This window comes from Equus quagga, chromosome 13, assembly GCF_021613505.1.
Source record: "Equus quagga isolate Etosha38 chromosome 13, UCLA_HA_Equagga_1.0, whole genome shotgun sequence".
Lineage (NCBI taxonomy): Eukaryota > Metazoa > Chordata > Mammalia > Perissodactyla > Equidae > Equus > Equus quagga.
This window is the reverse complement of record NC_060279.1, coordinates 69,751,332-69,765,570: the sequence shown is the minus strand read 5'-3', so window position 1 is coordinate 69,765,570 and position 14,239 is coordinate 69,751,332. Positions and strand designations below refer to the sequence as shown.

At 41.4% G+C, this 14,239-nt stretch overlaps 2 protein-coding genes across 2 annotated transcripts in view; one reads left to right on the top strand and one right to left on the bottom strand.

The window, feature by feature from the left end:
• ADAMTS18 (ADAM metallopeptidase with thrombospondin type 1 motif 18) overlaps positions 1-14,239 on the top strand; it is a 121,514-nt gene that overhangs the window by 103,604 nt on the left and 3,671 nt on the right. The window contains exons 15-20 of the mRNA XM_046682513.1: positions 278-419; positions 2,624-2,750; positions 6,107-6,311; positions 9,098-9,283; positions 11,508-11,720; positions 13,537-13,684. Coding sequence (XP_046538469.1) covers positions 278-419; positions 2,624-2,750; positions 6,107-6,311; positions 9,098-9,283; positions 11,508-11,720; positions 13,537-13,684 — 1,021 coding nt within the window. The remainder of the gene's footprint in view (positions 1-277; positions 420-2,623; positions 2,751-6,106; positions 6,312-9,097; positions 9,284-11,507; positions 11,721-13,536; positions 13,685-14,239) is intronic.
• The window catches only part of SYCE1L (synaptonemal complex central element protein 1 like), a 78,539-nt gene continuing 77,882 nt past the window's right edge, over positions 13,583-14,239 (bottom strand). Inside the window, exon 12 of the transcript XR_006891574.1 lies at positions 13,583-13,672. The gene's annotated coding sequence lies outside the window, so the exon portion shown is untranslated. The remainder of the gene's footprint in view (positions 13,673-14,239) is intronic.

Genomic DNA, 14,239 nt, shown 5'->3' with positions numbered 1-14,239 from the left:
TCTCTAGAGTTGAGGGTTGTGGGCTTAGGACAAATGTCAAATCAGGTTTCCCTATTTACCATCTATCTAAATCACAGTTTTGATGATATGGAGGTACACATTCTAAAGCGTCATGCGAAAACTTTAAATCAACATGAAACATACTTGAGAACAATGATGTGAACCAACTTTAAGGTCAAAATGTCATACAAATGTGTTTAAAATGTTCAGCGAGATTTTTGGAATTCCAGAGTCTGACCTGTATCTTGATCTCTGATTTGTATCTTACACTCGCCAGATTCTGATGCAAGGCAAAAATCCAGGGATAGCTTGGAAGTATGCACTTCCCAAGGTCGTGAATGGAACTCAGCCAGCCTCAAAAAGACACATCCACGCCTGGAGTACAGTGCAGTCCGATTGCTCCGTCTCCTGTGGTGGAGGTAGTCAATTTCCTAATTCTGTCTTCCAAGTCTCTTATTAAAACAGGTTCTTTCACTCCAGGCCTTTTTGAATTGCATGGTTCAAATAAGCAACAAAAGAACTGTCCTTTATGGGAACCATCACTGTAAAAAGTAAATATTATTGTACTATTTGGGAATTTTCCTATGTAGGAAAGAACCAATTCTCATGAAACTCAAGTCAATCACAACCAAAACTCAAAAGTTATACATCTGAAACTTATGGGGAAAAATATATATTTATTTATCAATATAAGGATATATGTCTATATGTTTATATATTTTTTATTTCCAGCTTGCAGTTTAGTTTCTCCCTATCCTGACTTTTCTGTTGTTATAAACCTCCCACTGGGACTTAGAGAAGGTGGGGCCAAGACAAGTGAGAACACATGTAAGGTGAACTTAGGACGGTCCTCTGAAATGTAGGTATTGTGTCATTCCATCCCCTCGGGGATGAGGTCAGCAAAGTCTCTCTCGGTAGACAAGTGGATTAAATCTTGAGAAATCACCCTTAAAAGGAAGGAGGAACAACAGCCAACCTCTGGCGAGTAGAAGCAGGCATTTTACTTAGATCCAAAAATATCACCTATTTGTGTGTAAGTTAATCTTTGTCACACTTGTCACTTTGGGAAGAAGAATGAAAGTCCATAAATAGGTCCATGAAACCAGAGCATGAAGGTTGGTCAGCCATTTCCTCATTTTCAGAGCACCCTCAGCAAAATGGGGCATCTTAGAACCAAAGACAGGACAGAAATGTAGAAAATGAAGAAATTCTTATATCTGTAAGGCCTATTCTTCAGGAGCCTATGCTAATTAACAAAATATGAGGAAATACTTCTGTTTTAAAATAATTAAAATGTATTAAAAATGTATTCATTTTTATTGATAAACATTTTTAAGGCAATATGCTATAAGAAAAATAATCTCCCATAATTCTCTATCAGCAATAGTCAATGTCAATACTTTGTCTATGTCATTCTATTGTTTTCTTATGCAAACATAAAAACATGTTTGACATACTCAGACACTTGGCAAAGGTATCATTTTGCATTCTTTTTTTACAGAACAGAAACCATGCTATAGACATATCTTTACACTCTTTTTCACTGAGTCCTAGAGCATAAGCAGTTTTTCATATGTCAAATGTTCTTGGAGAGCATTTGCAATAACTTCCTGGTATTCCAGGGAGAGCCCAGTTTCTCGGGAAGGAGAGAGATTCTACCCATTTTCCATTCACAGGGAATAAACCCAACCAAGGGGAGGATGCTGGAGAAGTGCACTGTGGGATTGCCCTTGCCTTGATTCAGCAGTCCCTTCCCATGACTCACAGTCCATGGTGTGTACCAGGCGTCTGACAAGAAGAGTCCAAATGAATAAGTTGTCCAGCAGTAAACTCTTAACTTTAGGGAATCTCAGTGTGGTTTTGATAAGCGCCTCCTGAAAGCAAGCCTAGTTCAACCTAATCATAGCAGGAGTGACTTTTCATTGTTTCTCAGATTCCATTTTAAGGAAAAGTACCATGTAAATATAAATAAACACAATTGAAAGAGGAGGCAGCCTTCCTATTTGGGAAGCTGACAAATATAGTTATTCACAAAACAATGTATGCCTCTGATGAGAAGTCCTGAGACGAACATTGAAAGCAAGGCCAGTGGCGTGCCACTAAAATAGACAAACGACCAGAGTCCTAGCTGACAGGTATGAATACATATTCAGTGAGTTCAACTTTTTGTTTCTATATGCGTCATACTCTTATGGAAGTAGAAGATACTTCACGGAAAAGCAGAATCTTAGCATTTCTACACACACTTCACCAATGGCTTTTCTTTGAAGAACATTTTCCATTAGATGTGTACACCGTGAGTTAAAGCTTGTGGGATGTTGCCCTTTACAGCTGCTGTGTTTGCAAAAGGTTGTATTTATCACTGTGTGGTTCTAGAACCCACAGCAGTCTTGAAAACTAAGAAGCTACACGTTAAAATTATTAAAATATGAAAATTATCTCAGGGGAAAATGAGATTCAAATTAGTTGCAGATTTTATCAGAAGGAGGTGTTTTCACAAACTATATAGATTCTGTATCTTCAATAAAATATCAGAACCCTGGTAAATCGGAAGCTAAACTTGGAAACTAAATTGAATTGGTTATCTGTAATTTTCACTTTGTAACTTTTGATGTCTCGCTAGGTTACATAAGTGTAAAGGCTGTTTGCTTACGAGATCAGAATACTCAAGTCAATTCCTCATTCTGTAATGCAAGAACCAAGCCAGCAACTGAACCCAAAATATGCAATGCTTTCTCCTGCCCTGCCTAGTAAGTCATCTGGAAATGTCTTTCTGGTTAGATTTGTACTTGTCTGCCTGTATTGTTGATAGGAGATACTTAAAGCCACTGTCAGTGCTTCCAAGCAAAAGTAATTCAAAGACAGATAGAATGCCCGCCCCCCTACCCCCAAGGAAAAGTAATAGAAGAAAGAAGAAGATAGTTGAGGTTAAGATATATAACTTGAAAACTCAAATTTGCTGTAGACACTCATTTGACTCTGGCTTTGACTTTACTTTGGGATAAAAAGGCCTAAAGATGTCTTTTTTTTTTTTAACCTTTGCCTACAGACCCCTCTTCTCTGAACTAAACCAATCACAGATTTAAATAACACAGAATCCTGTATTAGTTAAATTTACATGTGGTTGTGTGCCTAACTTTTATATAGTCTTCCAAGAATTTAAAAATCATAATACTAAGCAGACCGTGAAACCCCAAATGCAAATTACACAGTAGCAAGACACAAAATAAAAAGAAAGGGGTAGAAGGCAAGTGGTCATCCACTTCTGATGAGGGTACAGTCTGGGGAGCTCAGTGGGTTCATTTTTGGATTGACTTTACTCACACTATTGTTTGAACCCTAATTTTGAGTAATCTTCCCAGCCAAATGGAGTCTCTTCTTGTGTGATTTATCTTCTGCCAAATGTATTTATATAAAATTGACAGAGTTTCTTCTAAAGCAATGTTGTCTTCACTAATGTTTCAGATCATCTTAATAAGTAGTGTTTGCTTTGTGGTGATGCAATTACATTGCACAATCCTTTTATATGCATACATATATTTTTTCCTTGTAAATAGTGTGTTTGTCATAATTGTTTGGGGCTTCAGCTCTCTGCCAATCCCCTATGCCCAATTGTCAACCTAGTTTTTCTCTTAGAATCTGGAACCAGCTGTATCCTGAACACAAAAAGGAGAAAGAAATTTGGAGGGCTTCCAGGGATTTTCCTCTTTTGCTAAGAAGTATCTGGTTCTAAGAAATATCCAGCGGCTGTAAGACGTGATTACCTGACAGTGTTATTGACCTTTATGGGGTAATCTCTCCTTTAGATGGGTGTGTGTGTGTACCTGTACATGGAGGGTTTGTCAGTACACGTAGGCTTGGATGGCAAGCTGATGTTTTCTTATTTTATGCCTCCTTACCATCATTGGTGATCTCTGCCAAGTGAACAAAGGGATCCCATTCATATGTACATCCACGAAAAGGAGGGGAGAGCTGAGGTCATGCCAAACTCCAGAACTTGCCTGAGGACTGCATGTAGAAATGACATTCTGTGCAGTAACATGTTTACTGGCTATTTAAACGCAGAACAGGCCCTTGTAATGACTCTTCACACTTGGATTGGTGCAATGGGCAGGATCTCTTGCTCCCTTCCTTCCCTGCGCTCTATTATTCATATCTCAGTATTTTCTGTTGAAATAATGGGGGCTTTCAGGATCTGTTCTTCCTGAGGGAGATACTAGAAATAAGGGCTTAGACTATTAAAGTTATAAGGACAAGGGAGTTCGTCTGATTTAACTCCATTATTTTCCCAAATAACAATCATGTCATATATCCTTATTGTATGCCAGCTCTGAGCTGAGAACTTGGATGTGGAGATGAATAGCTTGTAGTTCCTGCCATCAGTGAACCCACAACTGAATGGAAGAGATGGATGTGTAAAGAAATAACTAAGATGCAGTGAGATACATGCTATAAAGAGTTATGTATACAAAAGCAGTAAGGGAGAAAATGGACAGTGTAGGAGTCTGGGCTCTGAGGGAAGGGTTGAGACGGAATGCTGAGGTGGAAAGTGAGCCTGGGGCCCAAGTGCAGAGAGCCATGCATGTCATGCAAAAAGTCGAGGGCCAGCCCTGATGGCCCAGTGATTAACGTTCAGCATGCTCTACTTTGGTGGCCTGGATTGAGTTCCTGAGCGTGGAGTCATACCACTTGTCTGTTAGTGGCCACGCTGTGGTGGCAGCTCACATTAAAAAAAAAAAAAGAAGATTGGCAACAGACATTAGCTCAGGGATAATCTCCCTTAGCAAGAAGAAAGTCTATTTGTGTTATGCTCTTTCTGATAGTTTTACAAACTCATCCTATTTGCCACATAAGGGAAAGGAACTTGAATTTGGTAGACAAAAATGCCATTTTTATAGGCTAATGTTGAAACTAATAATTTCATAGTAACGTATATTTTCTTTGCATCTTGTTATAAGATACAAATGATGGTATAAACATAAGAAATTATGTCATCTTTCTTTAAATAAGATAATATGGATTATGCAATGTTTTAGAATACATATAATCCTAGAACTCGTGCACTAAATTCTCCAGACTAAAGGTCTTTAACTTCACACATTAGACTTGTGAGGGACATTAAAGGAAAAATTATAGGACCAGGAGAGGTGATAGAAACACACAGGTGTAACAAACACATATTTGGTCTTAGTGATGTTTTATTTCTTAAGATGGTACTTAGACTATTTGTAAATCAAGGTCAATTTTAGACATTGCTGCTATGACCGAAGTGTATAATGATCATATCTGGTGGATCTTTTTTATGCTAGGTCTTCAAATCATAGAATTTCAATTAATCAAAAGTAGTTGTTGAAAAGGATTAATAGTTTTATTAGTAGTTGATCACCCTTCAATAAAACAAGTCTCAGATAACTGAAAAAAGTGATCTGGCAATCTTTAAATAAAGAACGCAACTTATATCTTTAACCCATCAGTAAATTTTAAGACTAACCAGAAAAGAAGTTGGAGGAGCTATTTAGAAATATTCTCTGAAAGATCTCTGAACGTGCCCCTCTTTCCTGCACATGCACGTATGTGCATGCTTGCGCACACACTTCTCTCTCTCATTGATCTCTCTTGAGTTAGTCTTATTATTGTACTTTGTATTAACTTCTATTGTGGCAATTATCTGAAAGTATTGTCTTTATTTGTTCACATATCCACCTCTTCACTGTCTTGTAGGCTCCTTAATGGAAAGAACATTGCTTCATTCATTTTTCCAGCCCTAATGCCTAGGAGAGTCCCTGGCACAGGGTAGGATCCCAATAAATTTGACTGAATGGATAAATTGCTCAGATTTCCAAATGGCACAAGTTTCTTCCCCTGCAGAGGGCAGGAATGCATTTTTCCCCAGAACTGTGCGGTGATTAAATGTGATCCATACAACTGGACCACATTAGTGTAGGTTTCAACATCTATGAAAGAATAATTAGTAGGAATCACTCTTGTTGGTTCTAAAATTGATCTAAGGCCTTCATCAAGTGGTTAATCTTTCACAGTAACTGCTTTGGACGTGGTGCTCCAAAGTCTCAGCTTCATTGGAAGTAATTTTGTTTTTCACTGAAAGTTGGAAGCCAGGCGAATGGAGTGTGTGCAGCAGGTCATGTGCAGGGGGCCAGCAAAGCCGAAAGATCCAGTGTGTCCAGAAGAAGCCCTTCCAGAAGGAGGAAGCAGTGTTGCATTCTCTCTGCCCAGTGAGCACACCTACTCAGGTTCAAGTCTGCAACAACGACGCCTGCCCTCCAGAGTGGAGCCTTGGGCCCTGGTCTCAGGTGAGTGGGAAAGTCTTGGAGTCAGTGGTCTCGTTCCCCATGGAAAAAGTAGGTAGCAAAAATAGAGGTGGTGTCTTTGCTCCCCAAGGGGGGGTCTCAGCTGGTTATCTTCATGGGAATGACACTGAGTTAATGTGATGGGGCATTTTTAATGAGCATTTCTAGTGATTCTTATGCAACCTGAAGTTTGGGAACCTCTGTATGACAGCTTAGACTCTTCCTTAGAGGTCCAGAAGTTAGAGTGAGGGGGCTATTTAGGCTAGACTGGTGAGCACAGCCAGACAGGATTTGAATGGTGGAGGATTGGCACACGAAACTGGCTACTGAATTCTCCAAAGCAGATGGAAAATAATACAAAGAGTGAGGCGTAGAAAGGAGATTTAACTCTTACTTCAATGGAAAGAGGTGGGGTTCAAAGAATACAGAGAGGAGTTGGGTATAAATTTTGCTATCGTCACAAACTCCCAGGGAAAGGTACAAAATTATAAAATTGGAAGAGGCATTGTGCTCCCTGTCATTCCCAACTCAGAGATTCTCAACTGGGGGTGAGTTTGCCCCCCAGGGGGCATTTGGCAATGTCTGGAGACATTTTTGATTGTCATAATGTGGAAGGATGGTGCTACTGGCTTCTAGTTAGTAGAGATAAACATCCTACAATGCACAGGACAGCTCCCCAAAATAAAGGATTATCTGGTCCAAAATGTGTCGAGGGTGAGAACTCGATGATAGCCCAGTCTCTCATAAACCATGCATGGCAAGCCAATTTTAGGGAATAATTTTAAAAAATGCAGGGCTTTCATCGCCCGAGCTATGAAGCCAGGTAGCAGCGCCTGGCCACGTTTCGGGCACATGATATCCTAGAGCATGTTGAATTTTCATAGGCTTAGCAAGCACCACCACATCCCCGAGAGAGTTTAGAATAAGCCTTTTTTTTTTAATGAGAGGATATTATGTGATTTTTTTAATGTTGCAACTATATCCGTTAGGGGTATAAGGATCTGAGAATGGGAAAGAATATCTTTGAGCATGCTTAGGTGTCCTTTAGAATAAGGGAGAGTGTTCATTTGTAGCAGAGGGTAAATCTAAGCAGTACATAGTGTTGAGGCTGGTCTTTTTCTTTGCAGTTAGGAGTTATAATTTACAAAAGGAGATTTCGAAGGACTGATTCAGCCAAATATGAATGGAACACAGAAAAAGGAAATGAGGGACTGGGGAGGTTCAAATGGGACCTCCTGAAAAGCAGCTTACTCCAAATTTCACATGGAAATATTTTAAGAGAGTATTTTATTTCTTTTTCGTTTTTAATTTTCTCTTTTATTTCTTTATTTGACTACTAAAACGAAGTGTGTCCTTTTGAGAACTTGTTCATGGCTAATACGAAAGATGTCCTTCAGAATTCGTTACACAGCCTGTTCTTCCGTTAGGGACCATGTCTCTGGACACCTCTTGGAAAGCAATAAAAAAAATTCACCATTCTTAAAAAAAAAATGCAAACATAAAATAAGAATTCTCTTGAATGAGGACTAACCATTTAGAAATTTTGAATGTGACTGAGTGACGATGTGTTTCGTGGGCGTAACCATGGTCTGACATCAGACAGATCTGTCTGTCCATCTCTACTCCTTGACAGCTTTGATTGATCTTGATCAAGACACCTCAGCTCTCTGATTCTTAGATGCCTCTTCTGTAAGATGGGAAAATAGCAACTATCTCTTGGGGTGGTTAGAGGGTTGGGTGATACAGGCTCTGGTATATGCTAAAATTCATCATCACATGGAAGGCAGTATATACGTGTTCTCTGCTGTGGTTTGCTAATTATGATAATATCATCATCCTACCTCCATCTCCCTTAAGGATGTGAAGAATGAGAATTCACCTTGGTCCCCTGTGCAGGCTTGGAACTGAGCCCCAGATGTTAGCACACTGACAGAGCCCAGGCCAGAGGGGCCACATCTCCTATGGCTCCTCAGAGAGAAAGCAAAACTGTAAAGACCGGGGCAGGGCGGGGGGGACAACAGGACATGGACGCATCCCTTGAGGGCAAACCCCAGCCTGGAGCCAAAGTCTTCTAAGTGACTTTGGCAAGTTTTTCACAACTCATCTGAGAGCAAGGAGATTTTTGCTGCCCTGTGTATTTCACAGAGTTCTTGTGAAGGTCAAGAAGATAAGAGCATGATTCAAGAAGTGATTCGCCCACCACGCAAAGGTATCCACCAACATTTGATGAGTGTTATGGACTTTTCCCCCATAGTTAGCACAATGCCCAGCCCAGAGATGGCACAGGTTAGGGGCAGGAACTGGACACCCGTAACCCATTTTGTTAATGTCACAGCCTGTTGCTATTATACATGTGCATATACTTCTGCTATAATTCTCCTTAGAAGCACTAATAATTCTTTTTACCCAACTGCCCAGATAGACTCTGCCTTGTGCCAGAGAGAGACACATGGTTACACCAATGAATAGGCCACGGACCACTTTCCAAACTGTAATCATGAGTGCTATATATGAAAAGAAAACTTCTCCATTATGAATAAGACTTGTCTTCCGACCTGGGGCAACACAGCAGCCACTGGCCATTCAGAAGGTTGAAGGTGGCTGCACATCTGCACTTAAGGCTCTGGATGGAGGAAGGGTTTCTCTTACTGGCTGCAAGGGATTTTGTTGGGCATTTGGTTCTAATGCTTAAAAATAGTTTTGCCAATACTTCATTAACATATTTTCAGTATTCGCCTGGAAGAAAATCATTTGAAACTAACATGCAGATTTTTTTTTTCTATCTCAAGTGTTCCAAGACCTGTGGGCGAGGGACAAGGAAACGAGAAATCCTGTGCAAAAGTTCTGCCGCAGCAGAGGACCTCCCCGAGAGCCTGTGCTCCAGCATCCCGAGACCAGAGTCCCAGGAGGGCTGTGTCCTAGGACGATGCCCCAAAAACAACCGGCTGCAGTGGATCGTCTCTTCGTGGAGTGAGGTATGAGTTGATATGTACTGCTTGGGTGTTTCTGAAATGCTCAGCTCACCCACCAACATCCAGATGCTGAAATCTCCTTTCCGTTCCACACACATCTGGTACATGTGTGTGCACTTATCCATTCTTCTCTCCTGATTGCTTCATCAAACATTCATAAAGCACCCATTGCACTGATTGGGCCTGTGCCTGGGCAGTGGGGGTACAAAACTTCATAAAGCATTTGTATAGAAACATGGGTAAGGTGTGCAGAGTGCCTGGATGGGGGTCTGTAATTCCATGGGAGAGTGTGAGGTCCACCCAACCCTGACGTCAGGAAGAATCCTTGTCAGAAGAGACTTTCTAGGGAGCATGAGCCTGAAGGATGAGCAGGAATCAGGCCCAGGTGGGGTTCAGGGGAGGTTGTTCCAGACAAAGGGGACATTCTAGAGGAGGGAAAGATGAGAGAATATAACACTCAGTCTGAAAGGAACAGGGGGAGGGGGTGGAAGCCGGGAATGTTATCAGGCACAGACAATGAGGGCCTCAAGTGACAGACTAGAAATATGTTCTATAAACATTGGGGAGCCAATTAAAATTTTAAATAAAGAAGCGGAACCATCAAGTTTTCCTTCTAGAGAAACGGAAACCGGTGTGAAGCAGGCAATCCCAGAGGCAGGAAAGGTGCTTGTGTGGATACTGCAGTAATTAAGATGAAAGATGAAAGTGTTTCAGGGATGGAGAGAAGGAGTATCTTTGAGAGTTCCTAAAGAGGCCATGTGGTGAGGGCCGGCCCTGTGGCCAAGTGGTTAAGTTCTCATACTCTGCTTCGGCGGCCCAGGGTTTCACCGGTTCAGATCCTGGGCACAGATATGACACCACTCATCAGGCCGTGTTGAGGTGGCATCCCACATGCCACAATTAGAAGGACCCACAACTACACACAAAAAAAATACAACTATGTACTGGAGGGATTTGGGAAGAAAAAGAAAAAAAAAAAAAAAGAGGGCACGTGGTACCTCCAGGCATATGTGGGAGTAGGGCAGAAGGAACATTAGAAGATGCCTCCTAGACTTCAGACTTGGGAAACTCAGTTTAGTTCACAGACATAAACAACAGGAGAAAAGGAGCCCAGCCTGAAGTATGCATCAGTAACATGTGAGAGGAGGTCTCTGCTCTTAAGGAGTTCACGGTCTGGTGAGGAAGACACCAAGAAAGAGAAAAGGTCAATAGTGCGGATGTTGAGGTCCAGTAGAGGAGAGCTTCCATCCCAACAGCCACTGATGGATCTTTTCCATCAATGCCCTTTTCTTCTATCTAAATGATAAGTATATAGCACGTCCATCTCCTCCTCACCCATTTTTTTAAGAGACGTTGTACTCTAATGGCTAAAACTTGGGCTTGAATCAGAACTACCCTATTGGAATGCAGCCTTCAGTATTTACTCAGGGGGTGACCTTGGGCTCACCACTTAACAGGGCTAAGCCTCACTTTCCTCATCTGTACAATGGAGCGGTTGTAAGGATGAAGCTTAGTGTCATCGTTATATTTATGAGTTACACTCTTGCCAATTCTTACTGATTTATTCACTTTATCAAGGTCCCATACATCATCCCATAATACTGTTTAAAATACTTAAAACAGAAACAAGTTTTCTCATACTTATTTCATTAGCCTCCATCCTCCTTTGCCCTGCCCCCTTTTTTTCCTGTCATAACATAGCATCAGGTTATATTTCAGCCAAGGGAGAGGAAAGATAAAAATACAGGAGAATTATTTGTTACAGGTGGCTCTTCCCATGTAGCTGCTTCTAACCCTCATCTCTGTGCCTGCCTCCTTGGCACAGACTCTTGACGACTCAGGGAGGCCTCAGGTAGACCTGGATATCCAAATAAACACTACACAGAGACCCTCATCTCATCCTCTGCCAACCTTGTCTTTCTCTCGGACTTCGTCTTACTCACATCCATGTGGCGTCTTGTGGTCCCTGTTGGACAGTGCCTCATGGTGATAATGAGCTCTGTGACTTTGGGAAAGTCATTCAAATTCTCTGGCCTCTGGTTCCTCATCTATCGCGTGAGGGCCTCGGTTGCTGTATCTTTAGGGTCCTTGTGTACATGTGGTTGACTTGCCTTCATCCCATCTCTCTAATTTCACATGGATGGTGTGTCCTTATGTCAGAACACATCTGCTCAGCAGACTTGACTGCGGAGCTCTGCACACTTACGCCTTCTTTCCTGGCTCCTAGTGTTCTGTGACCTGTGGTTTGGGTGTGAGGAAGAGGGAAATGAAATGCAGCGAGAAAGCCTTCCAGGGAAAGCTGATAACATTCCCAGAGCGAAGATGCCGCAATATTAAGAAACCAGACCTGAACTTGGAAGAAACCTGCAACCAAGGGGCTTGCCCGGCCCGTCCAGTGTACAATATGGCAGCTGGATGGTATTCATCGCCATGGCAACAGGTGAGCGCTCATGGATTTAGGAGGTTTATGTTTAAGTGATATTCAAAAAAAGGAGGCAGTCCATCCACTGCTGCTGTTAGACACCCATCCAAACATAACGAACAAAGAGCTCAAGTTCTGGAGGCAGAATGGCTTGAGTTCTTGGGCCAGCTCCACCACCTGTGTAACCCTGGGCAGGTTACATAATCTGTGAGCCAGTCTTTACATTTAGAAAATAATATCGTGAAAATTTTTTTCACCACTAGAGTCTTCTCTGTTTTGGGAATGCTGCTCACAGTCTTGACTCATTTGGTTCTTGTGTTTCTGAATAATATAATAGCTAACATTTGTCACACCATTACTATGCACTATGCAGTATGTCCTCAGGAATCCCAAACTGTGTTTCGGTCCTTGCAGAATTCCAACCAACAGATGTTGCATAGCTCTTCAAAGAACCCACTGGCTTGAGAGGTGCTGCCCACCCAACCATTTAACACAGGGGCCAGGTGGAGGCGTGTGTGAGCACAGATGTATGTCTGTATGTGTGTTTATATATACATGTGTGCATGCATTTGTATATATGTGTGCATGGGTAAGTACACATACAAATATGCATATGTTTGTGTGTCTGGGAGGATCTGGGAACTAAAACATGAAGGAAAGGAAAGGAAATTAACATCATTGTGTCTCTCTGGCTGGACACTGTGCTAGGCGCTATGCATATTGCTATGGATTTCTTTTTTACAAGATAATTTAGATCAGGGATCAGCAAACAATTGCCAGCAGGCCAAATCTGCTCCCTCAACTCCTGCCTGTTTTTTGTAAATAAAGTTTTATTAGAACACAGCTACGCTCATTTGTGTATTGTCGATGGCTGCTTTAGTGCTACAAAGGGAGAGTCGAGTAGTTGCAACCCAAAGCCTGAAATATTTCTATCTTGCCCTTTACAGAAAAGCTTGCCACCTCTTAGTTTAAATGATTTGATGACAGTCATATATTTGAATGTTGAGTTAATTCCAAAACTCGTACTCTTTCTAACCCAATGTATTTTTTCCTCCCAAATATCAGTCCATATAGTGATGCTTGTCCAAGATGAAGTCTTCACCTATCTGCAATAAGGATAGTGAATTTTTTAAAGCAAATCAAAATAAAGGGCTGATTTTTCCCTGCTAATATTTTCTTGTTTTTTCTTTTGTTATGAAGTAACAATATTAACAATATTAAGTCTTCATAGTGTGTCTGGAGAAAATAAGTTGATAGTCCTTGCTAGTCATCTGTTTTTGTTTGTTTTAATTTTAACTGGACAGTGAAATCCTTGACTTCTAGGAAGCACCATATCCACCAAGCTAACTCAGAACTTGGCTGGGCAGCAAGGGCATAATTCCAAAGCTGTCTCAGGATATCATTTCTTTTGCTCTCCTGGTTTTGAACTGTCCCGTCCACTATTGCATCTGTAGAGATTATCTGGAATTCTTTAAAGACCGTGATTAATGGCCAAGATGTTTCTGTATTTGTCTCTGCATTCTTACGGCAGCTTCTGTATTTCTGGAAGCTTTCTTCTTTATGAGTCACTTAACAGAGAGAGAGACACTCTTCAGCCAAATAGATAGCATTTGCCTAGGCCCCTTCTAATCAGATCAAATGGCTCCCATGTGTCAGAAGAGATTCTGTGGACCGTGAGCACATGGACCTAGCTCTGGGCAATCACTGTTTTATTGACAGGTGTCTTGGTAATGTCATGAAGCACGGGGATTCCTTCTACTTGATGTCACTGACATCAGAAAGGATACCATCCAGCTGAGTGTTTCTCATTCCTTCCATTTTCCCTCTTCTGCAGTGCACGGTGACCTGTGGAGGAGGGGTCCAGACCCGATCGGTCCACTGTGTTCAGCAGGGCCGGCCCTCCTCAAGTTGTCTGCCCCATCAGAAACCTCCAGTGCTACGAGCCTGTAATACAAACTTTTGTCCAGCTCCTGAAAAGAGAGGTAAAGGGCCCCACACTCCCGTCACTTTTACTGGTCTTCAGAGAATTTTTCAAAAATGCACTATACTTAGTTGTGCAACTTGTACATTGCATCACTCTAGGCACTGCCATTCACATCAAAGTCGATGTGAATGGCACCCCTTGGAGGTGTGCAAGGCACAATCTGGGACAGTTGCTGCTCCGAGTGATCTTATTTGCACACTTTTGCACGGAACATTTAATTCTATGGTAAGGCTTTTTTAGCCATTAATTCTTACTTTGAAAGGGGGAAATGGTAATCTTCCAAGTCCATTTTTTTACACTAAATTTTAGTTGAACAAATGAAAAAGTGATCACCGTCTGCTAGAGATTATGCTAATCAGCGGGAATGCATGAGTGAATGAGAATTGCCCTCAAGGAGAGCACATTTTAATTGAGGAGACAGATCAATTACAGTCAATTACAGTGAATAGGTAATATCCTAGGACTACGCCTTACGTGTTTTCTTAGTCCAAGTCAGTTCAGATGAAGTACAGTGAGTGCTGATGGAAAATCACGAAATTCAATTATCTGAATG